This window comes from Sorex araneus, chromosome 1 (assembly GCF_027595985.1).
Source record: "Sorex araneus isolate mSorAra2 chromosome 1, mSorAra2.pri, whole genome shotgun sequence".
NCBI classification, from domain to species: domain Eukaryota; kingdom Metazoa; phylum Chordata; class Mammalia; order Eulipotyphla; family Soricidae; genus Sorex; species Sorex araneus.
In genome coordinates this window covers 194905967-194918861 of record NC_073302.1, presented here as the reverse complement: position 1 = coordinate 194918861, position 12895 = coordinate 194905967, and the positions used below count along the sequence as shown (strand labels likewise).

Below are 12895 nucleotides of genomic sequence, written 5' to 3'. Positions count from 1 at the left end.
GCAGATAGGAAGAGAAGCAGGAGCAAACAGAACAAGTTTAAGCCACTGTGAGCTCCCAGGAGCCCAAGGAGCGACTCTTGGCTGAGCCACAAGACAGTGACTGCATTGCCCAGGCCCACGCCCATGCTAAGGGCCCTTGGTGTTCAGGGCTGGAGACTGGGGGCCCACAAACCTGCCTGGGCCAGCGTACAGGGTCGCAGGCGCCCTCTCGTGCGGGATTTGCTGAGCTGGAAGTGTGCTAAGGATGTCAGCCAGCTCATCCCAGGGACCCCACAAGGGACACCTGGACCTGAGGGGCCCTTCAGCCTTGGGGAAGAAGACCACCAGTGGCCCCTGCTGTAGGGACTGGGACCCCACAGAGGTGGGCCCACAGCTCAGCTCTGGCCCCTGAGGCATGACCGTTATCAGAAATCAGTCTCGGAGGTGTGATCACCCTTTTCTAGGATGAGGAGATGGTCCTGATTTTGGGGAATCCGAGTCCCAAGCACGCCCACAGTGAGATCCCGGCAGGACAGGCCTCCCCTGAGGAACAGCACTGTGGGTCCCATCTGTCCTCAGACGAGGCACTGCCACGCGGCACCTATTTGGCAGAACCAGGCACAACACAACTGCCCTAAAGTTACCACGTGTACCGGGGCAGGAAACAGACTGCTGGGAAGAGGGGGCAGGACTGAGCCCGGGGCGACCCTGGGAGGTGGCGAGCCCTCTGCTGCGGCTTCCCCCATTGTCCCTGAGACCCTACCAGGACGCAGGCTGTGGGGGAAGCCCCTACACCAACCCCTTCTCCTCGCCACACCCTGGCTGATGCCACTCACACTTGGCACCAGGAAGTGGCACACAGAAGTGCTGTCCCGCGTCACATGGTGAGAGTGTGGGCTAACTTTCGACTCTAGTACGTGGGGTCTCCCCATATGTTCTACACATGTGACCTGTATGCATCCCACACATGGCCCCCACATGTCCTACACATGCCTCCGCACATGACCTACATGCATCCAACATGTGCCTCCACACATGACTCCACACATGACCAACATGTGCATCCTACACATGACTCCACACATGACCCAAACATGTCCTGCACAGGACTCCACAGATTTCCACATGACCTGCATGTTTCCTACACATGCATCCACACATGACCTTCATGTATTGTGTATCTCATGTTTCCACATGTCATCTGCACATGTCCTAACCTGACCTGCATGATCCACATACTTCAACATGTGCCTCCAGTGTCCTATATGTCCCTAAATGTGCCTCCACACATCCTTATGCATCCAATGTCTCTACATGTGTCCTATGCATATATGTCTCTACATGTGTCCTACATGTGCTTTCACACAGCCCTGTGTGTCCCCCATGTGTGTCCTTTCTCATGTGTTTGTGCATATACATGAAAGCTCCCTCACTTACATGTGCATCTGTGCACTCGTGCACAGGCAAACATGCACATTTATGTGCAGCCTCACAATCACATACACACAAGAATGCTGCATGCACACATGTGCTCATACCTGTACCCTCACTCACGAGACCTCCCACTCATGCACATGCATGCTCAGATGAATACACACGTACACTCACATGTTCAAACTCACCAAGCATCATGGGCTAGAGAGAGGTCTAGATTCAAGATGGGGCCTGACTGCAGGTTCATGCTGTGCCTCTGGCCTTAGTTAGACACCCACGTGCCATCACTACTGGGTGTCACATGCGTGCTCTGTCTAAACCAGAGCTGTCAATTGTAATACTTGCAGACCTCATAAGAATCACGCTGACTACAGCTGGCCATTCACCAGCCAACATGCGCCTGTAGGGTTGACACTGCTTCCTGAGCGTGAAGAACATTCCAGAACCTCAGAAAACAAAGCAGAAAAGCAGTGAAGAGTCCTGAACAGCAGGGTGAAAGGAGAAGTAGCACAGCTGCTGGTCGTGTCTTACCGTGCAGCCAGCTTGTGGCAGACAACACCTGTGTCAGTGATGACCTCACTGAGACGAAGCTCTAGGTGGACCTTCCCCTGAAAGAAATAGGGACAGGGGGTCAGGGAGTGGTCTCACACAGCACCTCACACACCTGCTCATAGGGACACAGGGTCACCTCACAGACCCTGCTCACCAGGACATGGGTCACCTCACATCTGCTCATCAGGACATGGGTCACCTCACACCCCCACTCACAGGGACACGGGGTCACCCCACACACCTGGTCACAGGGACACGAGGTCACCTCACAGACCCGGTCACAGAGACATGGGGTCACCTCAAACACCCACTCACAGGGACACAGGGTCATCTCACACACCTGGTCAGAGGGACACAGGGTCACCTCACAGACCCTGCTCACCAGGACATGGGTCACTTCACACACTTGTTCACAGGGACATGGGGTCACCTCACACACCTGGTCATAGGGTCACCTCACAGACCCTGCTCACCAGGACATGGGTCACCTCACATACCTGCTTACCAAGATATGGGGTCACCTCATAGACCCTGCTCACCAGGACATGGGTCACCTCACAGACCCTGCTCACCAGGACATGGGTCACCTCACAGACACTGCTCACCAAGTTATGGGGTCACCTCACAGACCCTGCTTACAGGGACACGGGGTCACCTCACAGACCCTGCTCACAGGGACAATGGGTCACCTCACAGACCCTGCTCACCAGGACATGGGTCACCTCACACACTTGCTCACAGGGAAATGGGGTCACCTCACAGACCCTGCTCACAGGGACAAAGGCTCACAGGGTCACTTCACACATGGGGACACATGGTCACCTCACAGGGTAAGTTACACAGGTCTGCTCATGGGGACACAGGCTCATAGGGTGATCTCACATAGCCATGCTCATGGAAACATAGGGCAGTTACCTCACAGACAACACCTCACAGGATATTCTATACTGCCCTGCTCACAGGATCACCTCACAGGGTATCTCATACAGCCCTGCTCTTGGGGACATGTAATCATTTCACAGGGTACCTTATACAGGCCTGTTCATGGGGACACAAGCTCACAAGGTGACCTCAAACATACAGCTATGCTCATGGAAACATGAGATCATGTCATAGACATCTCACACACCCTGCTCCTAGGGACCTGGGGTCACCTCACACAGACCTACTAACAGAGACAAAGAATCACCTCACAGGGTGCCTCACACAGCCCTGCCCATGGGGACATGGGGTCACAAGGTCACTTCACAAATCACCTCACACAGCCCTGTTCTGCAGATACAATAGACCTACAATCCATTACAAGTGCCCTTGGGCCATGTGTCCCTCATCTGGGCACAGGGTAGTGCTGAGTCCTATGCTCATTCCCACACTAAGAGGCAGCAGGGGCTGAAGAGGAGAAGGAATAAGCTCTTCAGGGAACAGGCTCCTGTGGGGATGGGCTCGGGTGGGGGATGGGCTCCTGGGGGGATGGGTTCCTGGGAAGATGGGCTCCTGGGGGGGATGGGCTCCTGTGTGGGGACAGGTTCCTGTGGGGGATGGGTTCCTGTGGGGTATGGGCTCCTGTGTGGGAACGGGTTCCTGTGGGGAAGTGGGCTCTGGTGGGGGATGCGGGGATGGGTTCCTGTGGGGGATGGGCTCCTGTGTGGGAACGGGTTCCTGTGGGGAAGTGGGCTCTGGTGGGCGATGTGGGGATGGGTTCCTGTGGGGGATGGGCTCCTGTACGGGGACAGGCTCCTGTGTGAGGTACAGGCTCCATGTGTGCAAACGAGCAGGTGTCCAGGATGGGAAGACTCAGTGCCATGGACTCCCCACAAGCTGGAGCCACAAGAAGCAGCAGCGTCCTGCTCAGAGGACAGGGGGACTTTCCTGGCAAGGGGCTGACCCTTCAGGGGAGAATCCCAGTGCTGGGAAGGGAGCAGCCCCCAGCACACCACCCGGTGTCCTCGTCTCACTGGTCCTTTCTCTCATCTCTGCACATCCCAGGGGCAAAGGTGCAGCCCTCACAGACACGGGCCTGAACAGGGCTGCTGTGCCGTGCCACTTTCTCCCCTGCTTCTCTTCTCTCAGTGAGGGGTTAGCACCTCGAATATGCATGTTTCTAAAGCTGCTACCATCTGTGCAAGAACAGCAGGACAGGCTGCCCAGTGGACGCCCACTCTGGCCTCCGTACCCTGTGCTCCGGCCCCTGGCTCACCTGCACCTCTGAGTCAGCGTCCACATGCTGCAGCTGGAACCAGGTGTCCCTGTTGTGGTACTTCTGCAAGTCTTCCTTCTGAATGGACACTTTCCCTGCAACAGAGAAGAGGGGTGAGGGGTTCTCTCAGGGACAGGAAGTGCTGAGCTGTCAGCCCCCCCAGCTTCAAAGGCAGCTTGAGAAAGTGGCAGCGGAGAGCAGCTGCCAGGACGAGGGAAGCTGGCACGGACCCTGCAGGCCCTCTCGCCCGAGTTCCAAGCACCTGGGATAGCTCCACGTCCAGGGCTGCTGCTCTGTGCCTGTGGCTCACAAGGCTGCAGGGGTCAGCGGGGGAGGACCGAGGCCCCAGTCTCCACAGACCAGGCACGACTCTCCCCTGGTGCACGGAGGGAGGCCAGTGCTGGCACACGGCAGGCATGTGCCCACAGTGTCTGCCGAGGAAGGCGCCCCACGCAGGCTCAGCCCTGGTCTGGATCACAAAGCTGATGGTCGGGAGGAGTGTCCGCACGAGACGTGAGTGCACAGCAGATACCCAGGAGCCTGGGCTGACCCCGGGCAACCCACAGCCCTTGGAATCTCTCCCAGAACGTGAAAATCAGGGGCAGGATAACAGGGTGGAGTGCGGGTGCTTGTAGCGTGGAGTGGAGGAGGGTGGGGTGCAGAGGGTTCAGGTGTTTAGGGTGGTGTGGGGTGACACTGAGTGGAGGGTGGTGGCGTGGAGGGTGGAGTGGGGTGGTACTGAAGGTGAACCCTGTGTGAGGGGCTGGTCAAGGACTTTGACTTACTGAAGAAAATGACTCATTCTCCCTTCCCTGTCTCCACCTGGGATGCAGGAAGGGCCAGACCAGCCACCCTAGCAGCTACTCAGAGGGCACTGATGGGCACCCACCCCCGGGGGCCGTACTCAGAGGCGCCCAGAGGGAAGATCTCCATCTGGGATCCTGGGCCTGCAGTGCTCCTGCCTCAGCCCTTCTCTGCTCAAAGGGGAGAGCCGGGCAGGGGACGCAACCTCGGGCCTGGGGAGGAGGCCCTCCGCCCATCTGCTGCACACCCATCTCCCTCCCCCAGGGCCTTCCACTGGACTCAAGTGCTTCTGCAGCAGCAGGAGCCTCCAGAGAGTCCAGTATGGAAGAGACCCAATATGTCAAGGGCCCCGGGGCCTCTGAAACTGCACCCACCCCCCAGAGAGCCGGCGAGCCTGAGGACAGGCAGGGTTAGGGGCTACTTCCGCCCCGTTCAGCACAACACAAAGACCAGCAGTGGTGGATGCCTTCGAGAACCACGGAGGGTAGGGGGATGGGGCCAAGGTGGGGAGGAACAGCCACACCTGGGGAGGAGCCACGGGGGCAGGTACAGTCACACCTGGGGAAGGAGCCATGGGGGCAGGTACAGTCACACCTGGGGAAGGAGCCAGGGGGGCAGGTACAGTCACACCTGGGGAAGGAGTCACAGGGCAGGTACAGTCACACCTGGGGAAGGAGTCACGGGGCAGGTACAGTCACACCTGGGGAAGGAGCCATGGGGGCAGGTATAGTCACACTTCAGGAAAGAGCCACGGGGCAGGTACAGTCACACCTGGGGAGAACAGGAGCCACGGGGGCAGGTACAGTCACACCTGGGGAAGGAGCCACGGGGGCAGGTACTGTCACACCTGGGGAAGGAGCCAGAGGGCAGGTACAGTCACACCTGGGGAAGGAGTCACGGGGCAGGTACAGTCATACCTGGGGAGAACAGGAGCCACGGGGGCAGGTACAGTCACACCAGGGGAAGGAGCCACGGGGGCAGGTACAGCCACACCTGGGGAAGGAGTCAAGGGGTAGGTACAGCCACACCTGGGGAAGGAGCCACGGGGCCAGGTACAGTCACACCTGGGGAAGGAGCCACAGGGGCAGGTACAGCCACACCTGGGGAAGGAGTCACGGGGCAGGTACTGTCACACTTGGGGAAGGAGCCACAGGGGCAGGTACAGTCACACCTGGGGAAGGAGCCACGGGAGCAGGTACAGTCACACCTGGGGAAGGAGCCACGGGGGCAGGTACAGCCACACCTGGGGAAGGAGCCACGGGGGCAGGTACAGCCACACCTGGGGAAGGAGTCACGGGGCAGGTACTGTCACACCTGGGGAAGGAGTCACGGGGCAGGTACTGTCACACCTGGGGAAGGAGTCACGGGGCAGGTACTGTCACACCTGGGGAAGGAGTCACGGGGCAGGTACAGCCACACCTGAGGAAGGAGCCACGGGGGCAGGTACAGTCACACCTGGGGAAGGAGCCACAGGGGCAGGTACAGCCACACCTGGGGAAGGAGTCACGGGGCTGGTACAGTCACAACTGGGGAAGGAGTCACGGGGCAGGTACTGTCACACCTGGAGAAGGAGCCATGGGGGCAGGTACAGTCACAACTGGGGAAGGAGTCACGGGGCAGGTAGTCACACCTGGGGAAGGAGTCACGGGGGCAGGTACAGCCACACCTGGGGAAGGAGTCATGGGGCAGGTACTGTCACACCTGGGGAAGGAGTCACGGGGCAGGTACAGCCACACCTGGGGAAGGAGTCACGGGGCAGGTACTGTCACACCTGGGGAAGGAGTCACGGGGGCAGGTACAGTCACACCTGGGGAAGGAGCCAGGGGGGCAGGTACTGTCACAACTGGGGAAGGAGTCACGGGGCAGGTACAGCCACACCTGGGGAAGGAGTCACGGGGCAGGTACTGTCACACCTGGGGAAGGAGTCACGGGGGCAGGTACAGTCACACCTGGGGAAGGAGCCATGGGGGCCGGTACTGTCACACCTGGGGAAGGAGTCACGGGGCACGTACAGCCACACCTGGGGAAGGAGCCACGGGGCAGGTACAGCCACACCTGGGGAAGGAGTCACGGGGCAGGTACAGTCACACCTGGGGAAGGAGCCACGGGGCAGGTACAGCCACACCTGGGGAGAACAGGAGCACGGGGGCAGGTACAGCCACACCTGGGGAGAACAGGAGCACGGGGACAGGTACAGCCACACCTGGGGAGAACAGGAGCACGGGGGCAGGTACAGCCACACCTGGGGAGAACAGGAGCACGGGGGCAGGTACAGTCACACCTGGGGAGAACAGGAGCACGGGGGCAGGTACAGCCACACCTGGGTGGGGCAGGCCGTGTCCTACCAATGATGGAGTCCCGCCGGAAGACGTCTCTGTCGAAGATGTAGAAGGCCAGGCTGCGGAAGCTGCGTGGGATCTCACAGTGGAAGTCCTCTCCGTAGAATGGGCTGTAGGGAGGTGGCGGTCACTCGCACCCACCACCCTCCTCGGCCTACCCATCCCCAACTGCCAGGGCCCACTCCCCGCCTGTGTCCCTGGCCCCATGACCCCATGTCCCCCGTGGCCCTGCCCTGCCACGGTCACCAGCAGCCACTGCTGTTCTGAGGGAGAGATGGACCCCAGGAGGAGTGCTGGGAGCACTGCCTGGTCCTGGGAAGCCCACCCGCGTCTCCTTCAGGAAACCCTTCCCTCGGGGCAGGCCGCCATGGTGGCACTGAGGTAAGCCTCGGGAGCTGCGAGAGGCTTGGCCCAGGGAGACGTGGCCGTGAGCGGCAGGACAGGGGGCAGGCCTGCTGGGCTCAGGGCTAGTGCAGCAGGACTGACCCCCTCGTGGCCAGTGGACCCTGCATCTGGGAAGCAGCAGGATTTCGAGGGAGAAGGCAGAACAGAGGGTCGGGCCCTGTATCCACATCACAGCTGCAGTTTCTCCGAGAGGGTCAAGAAAGCGGTTTCAGACCCCCTTCCCATCGGGACTGCTGTAGACCTCATCCAGAGAGCCAGCAGGAACTTCGCAGGGAACCTCGGAACCCCGGGCCCATTTCACCACCCTTCAGGGACCACTAAGATCTGAGACTAATCCACAGCTCTCCACCAGCACAGGGGCCCAGCAGACGTCAGCGGGCCCCTGGGACCACCCCACAGGAGATCAACATGCAGCTCACACCACCCGGCACTCAGCCCGTTTCCCTGGGGCCACCACGAGGTCAGCACCGCAGCCAGACAGGGCTGTTTGTGGACATCAAGTCATGCTTGGAATCCGGCTCCTCAGCTGCTGAGCCCGGCAGAAAGGCCAGGCATGTGGGATGTGCTGAGGATCGAGCTGAGCCTGTCCACTCGGGACCCCTGCTCTCAGCACGGAACCAGCACCTCCTGCTCCTGTGGTCCCCTGCCCACTCAGGACACAGCCAGGCTGTCCGGCAACATCAGCCTTCACCAAGCAGGGACCGTGAGCACCATCCCTGAGCCCGTTTCTGCAACCTGCGCCCATCGGGAACCAAACTCGTCCCATGCACTATGGCTGCGGGTGCAAATTTCATAACTTCCATCCACAGCATCAACAGTGCACACACATGTGCACACTGTGTGGACATATGTGGAGTTCACACGAAGACTGGTATGCACACGTGCACAGCAATGTGTGAACACACCGCATGTACACATGTGAACACACAAGTAAATAAGTACATGTACATGCATGTGCACAATGATGGACATGTACATGTGGGAATACAATAGACGGTGCACATATGGACAAATATGTAAACATACGCATATATGATGTGCACACACATGCCAGTCCACACATGCCCTCTAAGCTGGAGGTAAGCAGCAACGGGAGAGTCCCGGGTTCCCGCCTGGCTCATGCTCAAAGATGCATGCCAGAGGGAAGGGCTGTGTGGGCAGCTGCGTCCACCACCACTGGCTGTCTCTGCAGGGCCTTGGGCCCAGGGATGAGCACATGGGCAATGAGGTTGCAGGGGAGGAGGCCAGGCCGGCACCCACTCCTCGCCCATGCCTGTATGATCACTCACGCCTCACCCCGAGTCTGCGCACACACTCACACTCCTCACCCTGTGTACACACTCACCCTCCTCACCTCGTGTCTGTGTACTCCTACTCCTCATCCCCAAGACTGCACGCACACACCTAACATCTGTGCCGACGTGCACTCCGCAGTGCTGTGGCTTCGTGCACACCCTGATCTGGGCACACAGCCCTCCCGGCAGCTGTGCCCCTGGCCCAGCACTGCTGGGTGGACACCAGCACCAGCCTGATGCACTAAGGACACGGGTGCCAGGCGGGGTCCTCGTGAATACCTGTGAGGTATTTCGAGGGGGCCTCCTCCCAGACCAGCACACGACATGTCCAGGGCCTGTTGCAGGGGCAGGGCTGGGGATAGACAGGTCCTATCAGTGTCCTGCCAGGGAGGGAGCTGAGCCAGCTGAAAGAGGGGGAACCAGAACTTTTATTTTGTTTCTCTTTCCCTTTTTGTTTTTTGTTTCGGTTGTCTCTCTCTCCCTCTCCCTCTCCCCCCTCTCTCCTTCCCTCTCTCCCTCCCTCCCTCCCTCCCTCCCTCCCCCCTCTCTCCCTCTCTCTCTCCCTCGCTCTCCCCCTCCCTCTCCCCCTCTCTTCCACTCTCTCCCTCTCTCTCTCCCTCCCTCTCCCTCTCTCTCCCTCGCTCTCCCCTCCCTTTCTCCCTCTCTTCCGCTCTCTCCCTCCCTCTCCCCTTCTCTCTCCCTCTCTCTTCCCCTCTCTCTGTCTCTCCCTCTCTTTCTCTCTCCCCCTCTCCCTCCCTCTCCCCCTCTCTCTCCCGCTCTCTCTCTCTCTCTCTCTCTCTCTCTCTCTCCCTCTCTCTCCCCCTGTCTCTTTATCTCTCCCCCTCTCTTTCTTTCTCTCTCTCCCTCTCTCTCTCTGTCACTCTCTCTCTGTGTATGTATGTTACACTTTGTTTTTGGAACTGCTCATTTTTAATGGTTTATTTATAACATGTTTGTGCCTTATTAAAGCTGGCTTTAAACACCAAACATCAGGGGCCAGAGTGACAGTACCGAAGACAGGGCTTTTGCCTTGCATGCAGACAGTATGCGTTCAATCCATGGCACCCCCCATATGGTCCCCTGAGCCCACCAGGAGTGATCCATGAGTACAGAGCCCAAGTAATCCCTGAGCACCACTTGGAGAAGCCCAGAGACCCAAAATTTAAATAAAAAAAAAAATCAAGGGCCTCTGAGATGGCTCAAAGGTCTGAGCACAGGTGTCGAATGCTGGAGACAGGTCCACCCCGGCACGGTATGGACCACTGACCACTGCCAGGAGTGACCCCTGAGTACAGAGCATCACTGGATGTGGCTCATCAAAGCAAAAAGTAAATCAAAACAGGCCAGAAATTAGAAGCAAGGTCCTGAGCCTCCCAGAGCTGTGCACCCGTGGGCTCCACGCCTCCCCTACACACACCTGGGCGGGCTGGCGTGAGTGGACGGCCCTGTCCTGGGCACTGGGGGGCTGCACCCAGCCCACAGCGATGGGAGATGCTGTAGCAGACAGTGCTGCCCGTGAGGGGCCCAAGCCCAGGCCCTGACTGCCTCCAGCCCCCTGCCCCCCGCCCGCCGTGTGGCCAAGGCAGAGGTGGACTCTGGGAACCGACACAGTTGGGGCACATGCCCGCCCGCCCCAGGGCCAGTCAAAGACTGTCCCACCAGGCAGCGCCCTAGCCCGGACACATCTCTGCAGGAGGAAACGGGGTCATGGGCACAGGGTGCCCCCCGCCCCTCGTGCGGGGACAATGCCCCCTTCTTGGTGGATTCAAAGAACTACACAGCGCAGCTTCCCCTTCCCATGAGCCTGACCAGGGGGTCTCCACACAGAGCCCGCTTTGTCCTCGGCCAAGGTCACTGCTGGGACGGTGACTAATGGCCCTGCGGGAGGAGCCCTTCTCGGGACGGAAAGCCACCCAGAGGAGTTGGCTCGCCTTAAATAGTGCGGCTGACAGAGGATGTGAATGCCGGCTTCCGCCTCCAGTGACAGCCCCGGCACTGGTAATTACAGGGAAAAGCCTCACAATCCCGCACTCCCCGGGGAATGAACGACAGTCCCCCACAGCGAGCACCTCCCCAGCCAGACACGCAGGGAGAGTCACACAGCTTTCCCTACCCTCCCAGCACAGGCCCGCAGTGACAGCCATCCCCCGGGGCACCCAGGCTGAGGGGAGAGGCCATCCCCAGGGACACCCAGGCTGAGGGGAGAGGCCATCCCTGGGGCACCAGGCTGAGGGGGAGAGGCCATCCCCCGGGGCACCCAGGCTGAGGGGAGAAGCCATCCCCAGGGACACCCAGGCTGAGGGGAGAGGCCATCCCCCGGGGCACCCAGGCTGAGGGGAGAGGCCATCCCCCTGGGGCACCCAGGCTGAGGGGAGAGGTCATCCCCAGGGACCACCAGGCTGAGGGGAGAGGTCATCCCCAGGGACACCCAGGCTGAGGGGAGAGGCCATCCCCCTGGGGCACCCAGGCTGAGGGGAGAGGTCATCCCCAGGGACACCCAGGCTGAGGGGAGAGGCCATCCCCAGGGACACACAGGCTGAGGGGAGAGGCCATTCCCCGGGGCACCCAGGCAGAGGGGGAGAGGCCATCCCTGCTCAAAGTGGGGCTCAGCCCCTGACAGACCACCTGCTCCAAGCCCCTTTGGCTGTCCCCCTATAAGGCTAGGCACACTCCTCTCTTGGTTTAATTCGACCCTTTTGCCACTTTCCTTCTTTCACAAGGAAGAAACATACCAGGAATAGCTCTTCAACCACGCTCCATTCACTCCCAGACTCAGTCCACACAGAAACTCAGCCTTCAAGTGGGCATGGAGTTGAGATGACAAAACACACAGTGCGGGTTTGAGGGCCACTGCATTCCTGCCTGGGGCACTCCACCAGGGAGCTTGAGGGGTTCCTGTTGGACATGGACAGGATGGCGGTGAGAGTGCAAGCTGGAATTAGGGATTCAGGATAGAGATGAGGGTTCAGGATGAAGTTGGGAGTTCAGGATGGGGGTCTGGATGGAGATGGCGTTTGGATGGAGATGGGGGTCAGGACAGAGACCAAGGTCAGATGGAGGCGGGGTCCGTGTGGAGGTGGGGTCTGTGTGGAGGTGCCGGTCAGTTGGGAGCAGGATTCAGATAGAGCTGGAGGCTGGAGGTGGGGACTCAGGGGGTGTAAGGTCCAGACAGAGAGGGAGGGTTGGAATGGGGCCATGCCTGCATCCCTTGCCGGAGTTCTCAGGGGGTGAGCAGCGTGGCCCTCTGTTGCTCTGAAGGAGGCAAGAACCTGGTTGCAGCCAGGAGCACTCCTTCAAGAGCATCCTCCTCGCCCTGGCTCTTACCCCTCCCCAGCCTCTCCTCACTGCTCCTTGCTCCCCAGGGAAGGGATGCCCAAGGAGAAAGGAGCCAAGACGGGCACATGGTGGGAATGGGGGTGGGGAGTTGTGCTCCACACCCCAGACACATGGACCACCCAGCTGGGAAGAAGGGAGAATTGTGCCAGCCCTTCCCTATGGCTGCGGTGGTCCTGCCCTGGTGTGGGGCTTTGTCTGCAGGCTGAGCACAGCGAGACCCAGCTGCTCAGGGCCGTAGCTACAGGGAGAAGTTCCACAGGACACTCTAAGGAATGTTCCATAGGACGTTCACGGGATGATCTACAGGACACTCCACAGGACATCCCAGGGGACGTCCATGGGGCACTCCACGGTCATTCCAGGGGATGTTCCATGGTCATCCCAGGGGATGCTCCGTGGGTCGTTCCACGGGATGTTCTGTGGGATGTTCCACAGATGTCCCAAGGCCACTCCCCAGGACACTCCATGGGATGGTCCACACGACATTCCTGGGGAGCCCCACAGGCAGGCTCGCCCTGTGGCTCCGAGGGCAGAAAGGGGTCGGTCTGTTTCAG

At 59.8% G+C, this 12895-nt stretch overlaps 1 protein-coding gene across 1 annotated transcript in view; it reads right to left on the bottom strand.

The window, feature by feature from the left end:
- Positions 1-12895, bottom strand: part of RASA3 (RAS p21 protein activator 3) — a 49366-nt gene that overhangs the window by 19925 nt on the left and 16546 nt on the right. Inside the window, exons 3-5 of the mRNA XM_012935651.2 lie at positions 7312-7415; positions 4163-4257; positions 1945-2021 (exon numbers count right to left, since the gene is read on the bottom strand). Of these exons, the coding sequence (XP_012791105.1) occupies positions 1945-2021; positions 4163-4257; positions 7312-7415 (276 nt within the window). The remainder of the gene's footprint in view (positions 1-1944; positions 2022-4162; positions 4258-7311; positions 7416-12895) is intronic.